The sequence below is a fragment of the Gavialis gangeticus genome, unplaced genomic scaffold (genome assembly GCF_001723915.1).
Source record: "Gavialis gangeticus isolate Ggan-Ray unplaced genomic scaffold, GavGan_comp1, whole genome shotgun sequence".
NCBI lineage: Eukaryota > Metazoa > Chordata > Crocodylia > Gavialidae > Gavialis > Gavialis gangeticus.
In genome coordinates, this window is record NW_017728994.1 from 78,729,029 (window position 1) to 78,735,628 (window position 6,600).

Genomic DNA, 6,600 nt, shown 5'->3' on the forward strand with positions numbered 1-6,600 from the left:
AACTACATTATAACATTCTTCACCACCTGCTTCATAATTCCTCTGCTAGTGATTCTGGGATCCTATGGAAAACTGGTGCGGAAGCTAAGGAAGGTAAACACACAGTTGTTTAAAGTTTTCATCACATGCATATTTCTAAAAAGATCAACCTGCAAACAAGTTGTATTTCCAGACACAGAATGTATTCAACAGCTTTATCATTCCTCATTAAAATTATTATATTACACCATGAAGACAAAGAAGCTGAACAAGCCAAATATGATTTTATTTAGTTTGACTTTAAATCAATGGACTTTCTTCAGACTAAAAAATGTAAAGCAGAATCTGGTTTAATGTTCCTGTGCTTGGAAATTTTGAGAGCTGTGTTGTGGAGTAGGACAGTGGATATTCAGAACAGAAATCTATAATACTCTGACACACAGAAGTAATAAGAATTTTACATTAGTTTTGTAGGAAATGTAAATGGTGCCCAGTAAATAGAGTGGTAGGTGGTAAACTGAATCCTAAAGTTTTGCCAGGACTTCGGGACCCAGACAGACAAGAGTTGGAGAAAATGCTTTTATTTCTTACTTAATAACTATTGTGATCTTTCACAAAATAGTGGAGTCAGGAAAAATACACTCACACACACATGCATGAACACACACACACACACACATCCCCGTGTTCTGTATGGAGTAGTTTTATTTGGTGCAGGGAAGAATATTATTATCTCTGTTTAGCTGGCACTGGGGCACTATCATAAAGCTTCATCCTAATCTTGAAGTTTTTTCAAGTGCTTGGCATAGTCAAATGCCTTTTTTATTTATTCTATGTAAATATTACATTGTCTGTGGATAAAACAAGGCAAAAGGGAACACTTAAGGAACTGAGTAACCGAATTTTCAATAATCTGTCAAATTGATGAATATCCAATCCCAATATCCAGTGCTTTTATTAAAATATTATTGAGTTACTTTTCTAAAATAATGCATCTATTCTTTAGATCAGTGGTCTCCAAACTTTTTTGATCACGGACTCCTATCAGTAAAAAATTTTTGAGCATGCACCCCCAATATATGTATATTTATATAAATATACATCTAAATAGAGGTTCTAATATTTTCTTCCTGCAACCCAATGGATCATCTTGCGCACCATCATTGACTCCAAGATGAACATGGACCGGCAGTGTGGGGATGCAGTCAGGAAGGCCAACTGTACCTTGTCATGCATCCACAGATGCATCTCGAGCAGGTCTAAGGAGGTGATCCTCCCCCTCTATGCAGCACTGGTCAGGCCGCAGCTGGAGTACTGCGTCCAGTTCTGGGTGCTGTACTTTAGGAGGGATGTGGACAACGTGGAGAGGGTCCAGAGGAGGGCCACTCGTATGATCGGGGGCAGCAGGGCAGGCCCAACGAGGAGAGGGTAAGGGACCTGAACCTGTTCAGCCTCCACAAGAGAAGGCTGAAGGGAGATCTAGTGGCCTGTTTCAAACTAGTCAGAGGGGATCAGCAGGCATTGGGGAAGTCCCTGTTCCCCCGAGCACTACCAGGAGTGACTAGAAATACGGTCACAAGTTGGCAGAGGGTAGATTTAGGCTAGATATCAGGAGGTGCTACTTCACTGTCAGGGCAGCTAGGATCTGGAACCAACTTCCAAGAGAAGTGGTGCTGGCTCCTACCGTGGGGGTCTTTACGAGGAGGCTAGATGTACACCTTGCTGGGGTTGTTTGACCCCAGTACTCTTTCTTGCCATGGCAGGGGGTTGGACTTGATGATCTGCTCAGGTCCCTTCCGACCCTAGAAACTATGAAACTATGGAACTATGAAACCACTACTTTAGATGAATGTACATGAAAATATGTACACTTTTCTTGGAAAGTCTTACACATGATGATATGATATAGCATAACACTGCACAATTCTTGTTTTCTGAACTTAATCCTGTCATGACTCAAAGCAGGGTGTTTGGAATGGGTTTATAAATACCCCCATTCTATTAAACTAAAAATAACTGATAATATAATCACTGCAACTGATGAAAAAATATTTTAAAAAATTAAACACTGAAAAAAACTCAATCCTACAGAATGCTAAGGTCATTAGCATTTTTTCCACTCCCCATAGTTTGTGTTATACATTGTTTTTAATGCATAGCAACTGCGTGTAAGGTCGGTATGTGTGTCTGTGTAGCTCCGTTGGGAACACAGAACACAAACAATAATGGGTTTGCTTTTAAAAGCTTTTCTGATTACAGTTTTTTATCATGCTCAAATATATGCCCACACAATTCAAATAAAACTATCACAACTGATTTTTCTGAGAAATCATACATCTTAAACAGTCATATAAAACACAAATTGACCAAAACAGAAACCAAGAGCCAGAATTCCTAGGTCGTTCTAACAATCTAAGGTGAGCAGCAGTGTAGGAACTTAAGTAACTCTATTTTTTTCCAGCATTAATACTATTTTTCTGTTCCTCTCCTAAAATATTATTAACAATTAAACATATTTAATGTTCCTGTCTAGAAGTGGTTGCCTCTATGGGGATATGGAGAAAGTGATTCCTATATAGGGATTTGAGATGCTTTCATTCAAAAAGAGATAATGATATGTTATGAACTCTTTGGGGAGAATGGATCATCTTTTTTTGTTATATTTGTATAACCCACTAGCACCATAATCCTAGGTCCAGGGATGGGGCTCCTAGGTGGTAACACTTCAATATTATTATCGTCATTGAAGATATACTGCAAGAACTCTTCATTCCTATGGTCTTCCTCAATTTGTTTCTATAAACAGATATATTTTCTAAAAAAAGAAATTATTGTCACTGTTTTTGCTAACTGTGAGATTCCAAATTCACTTCACTCCCAAGGCTTTTCAACCTTATGTCTAAATTATTTGGTTCCAGAGCTTGGATAATATTGCAGTGCCCCTTTATTAAGGAAGGTATATTATATTGCTACTATAAAGCAATCAACTTCAGGTATTTATTTATTAAAAAGATAATACAAATAAAACAGCCTCATTTATTTGATAATTAAGAAACTCTAACTCACTACTACTAAATCTAGAGCAACACAATCAAACCAGATGGAAACATATAATACAAAACTTAAAACTTAAACCACCCTCCACTGGAAGCATGTGGATGCTTTTGAAAATTACCTGGGGATGTTCCTAAAAACTTAAATACCTTTCAAAAACTGACTTGGAATGCCTAAAGAACAGACAATTGAGCTGAATCTACTTTGTCATGTACCAATATTTTTTTTCCTTAGGGAAATGCAACCTGCTCGCAGTTTGGTCTTTTTAGTCCTCTCTTTCTTAATGAAGCTGAAATTCTTTCATTTATTATTGATCTAGATCCAGGAGTTCTAACACCACGTAAATCTAGCACACTTCTCATATTAATTATTTAACAACTCACAGTTTCATAAACTACACTGTAATAGACAGAACAAGCAATTAAATGAGACTGCCCAGAGAATATGTATGTACCATGACATGCTAATCACTCAAGCTAATTTTATTTCATATTTCTCAGACCACACATTACTAAATATCCTTGTATGTCTGATCTTAAACAAATGAAAGGTGTCCAAGTGATCTTCATAGGAAGAGGACTCCTTCCACAATACCAGGAGTGCTCCCTTAATCCTTATATATATCAGTTCATGGCTATTATTCTTTTATGAAGCCCCAGAGAGCCTGATCCACACTAGTGCTCTAATGATCACCTATTGCACATGTAAAGTACAGCTACAATTAAGATAAGGTCTTGTAACATTAATACAGAACATCTGTTTGTAAAGGCATTCCGAAAAATCAGCACTATGTGCATATTTTGAATATCTGATATCTGATTCACCAAAACCTCCTTTTTAGGTACAGGCTAAACCAATGCAGGAATAATCTGGTGTAAGTGTGTACATGCTAAATTGCTTTGGTTTAATTCTATCTGCTTAGTGTCCCATGTTTAATTAAACAGTGCAACTTCAGTGATGAAAAATCAGGTTTGGAGAAGACTGAAATTTCTGAAGCTAGTGAAAGAACTCATATGGAGAAGTGTCTTAAAACTGGTGACACTGTGGGGTGAGGGGAACTGTATTTTTTGTATTTGTCATGTAATTGTGTTGGCAATTGTATTTTGCTGCCAACTGATAAAGGGGAGAAAAAATTGCTGCTCAAAAGGACGCAAGATGTGAAGCAGACAGATTTATTGCCTCCAGCAACTTTGCTAAGAATGTGCTCAAGTTGGGTAATTTTGCAAGACAAGGCCCATTTTTAACATGCTTTGAGACATATCTTCAGCTTCCTTTCCTTTTTTGTGTCCTTCTGACAAGGTATTTAGCAGAACACAGATTCATTGGAAACTGACAGGGCCATGCCATGAGCACTTCTGCTACGGTCTATATCTTCAGCTGATAAAATTTGATGTAGCTCTGGGGAAGCCAATGGAGTCCTACTGATTTCCGTCATCTGAGGATTCAACCCTTCTTTCTGCTTCATACCTTTAGATTAGCTACTTTTATGGAGGCAACAGACCATTTTTGGCTATTTGAACTTATGGTAGAAGGGTTCTATTGATCTTCATAAAAGTATGACACTGGGTTCTAAATGGAGGGTCAGATTCTGCTCATCTTGTTCATGATGATAGAACAAGGCACAACTGTCTCAAGTTTCAGTAAGGGAAGTTTAGATATTAGGAAGAATTTTCTCACTAGGAAGCTAATAAAACACTGGAACAGGTTACCCAGAAAGATGGTGGAATCTCCCTCCTTGGAGGTTTTTAAGACACAGATATACAAAGCCTTGGCTGAAATGATCTAGATGAGGATAGTCCTGCTTTGAGCAGGGGGTGGGGGGAGTAGATGATCTCCTGAGGTCCCTTCCAACCCTAATTTTCTATGATTCTATGTGTAGTCAGACTCAAGTTATTAGCAATTACATACATTACACATATATTTTTCAATGAGACTATATTTAAGAGTGCTCTATGCTGCAGTCAGGAATTATTACTGCATCATGTGTAGACATACTTCAGCTGGCCTTCATCTAGCCCAGTGGTGGCAAAGATGCAGTCTACAGGTTATATATAGCCTGTAGACCCCCATCATACAGCTTATCACTACCCTTTGGTCTCCAGTTGATTCATGTGCTGCATATGACTTCTGCTCCAGCTCATCTGGAACCATGCCATATGCAATGCCTATTGGGCTGGCCCACAGGGCTGGCTTGATGCCATTCATCTGGGCCATGGACCAGTCCTGTGCCACTCTGACCTAGTAGGTTTGGACACTAGTAACAGTGAAGTTGTGGAAGCATGGGCTTCCATATGGGCTGCAGAAGCCTAGCTAGAACCCTGGGTACTGACTGAAGCCATGTTTATCTCTGCTGGCACATAGCAAAATTATATAGTAATTCACATCATTGTTGAGGAAGCTTCCCACTTTATGACTGAATAACAGTGGTCTCTCTGCCTTCAACAACAGAAGTCCTGTTGCGATGGCAAATTCTTACATTCATCTCATGAGGTTTATTGGTATGAGTCCTTGCCTACTTTCTAGCAAGCTTTCTGGAATCTCTCTCTCTCTTTTCTTCCTAAGGTGTCAGATACTCAAGGCAGATTGGGGACTACCAGGAAACCTGAGCGACAAGTCACTAGAATGGTTGTTATAATGATACTTGCATATCTAGTTTGCTGGTCTCCATATGCAGCCTTTTCCATTCTTGTTACTGCATGCCCTTCCATGGAGTTGGATCCTTGTCTGGCAGCTATGCCAGCTTTCTTTGCCAAGACAGCTACTGTTTACAATCCAATTATTTATGCCTTTATGAACAAACAGGTACTGTATGGCTTTAACTCATAGTCTTATACTTTGTCTTACTTCCAAGTGAATGATATTGTTTACTCAATAATTCATTATTTTCTTCTACCTACATGTAAATCTATAGGCTGTGGAATGTAACAGACTCCAATTTTAGGGATAATGGATAGTTACTTTCTATGCAGTGGAACAATGCCTAGCAGAACAGGGGCCTGAGATGACTAGCCTCTGAGCTCTACTACGATATAAATTGCAGATCTTTTAATGTGATGAAGTATGTTTAACAAAGTCATTAGTCAGAGGCATATTTAAATGCTAAATAATAATTATTATTGGAATTTCTAGAAGTTAGAATGGGAAAATTGACCCAAAGAGATGAGAACCACCCTCTCTCTGGAAGATGTGCATGACAATTCAGTTTTGAAGACTTCTAGAGGATGCAACATTGGTGTGTATGTGATGTGTATTTGGAGGGGGCAGTATTGGTGCATGCTGAATTTTGAGGAGAGAAACATTGTGGTTTTGGTTGTATATATTAGTAGGGAGAAAATTATGTGTGCTGCTGTAAGAGAGATTTTTGGGGTGGAATTAGTATATCAGCAGACTACCAGAAAACCTGAGCGACAAGTCACTAGAATGGTTGTTATAATGATACTTGCATATCTAGTTTCCCACTAGTGTGGGAGGTAACTACAGCACCAGCCCCAAATTCTGGCCTCATGAGGGTGTGTCGCAGAACATGCAGGTGCCCTGTACCTGAGAGCAGAAATAGCTTGGGAGAGA

General features: G+C 38.8%; 1 protein-coding gene across 1 annotated transcript in view; it reads left to right on the forward strand.

The window, feature by feature from the left end:
* The window catches only part of LOC109287281 (opsin-VA-like), a 20,039-nt gene that overhangs the window by 6,021 nt on the left and 7,418 nt on the right, over nt 1-6,600 (forward strand). Inside the window, exons 4-5 of the mRNA XM_019502211.1 lie at nt 7-93; nt 5,596-5,835. Coding sequence (XP_019357756.1) covers nt 7-93; nt 5,596-5,835 — 327 coding nt within the window. The remainder of the gene's footprint in view (nt 1-6; nt 94-5,595; nt 5,836-6,600) is intronic.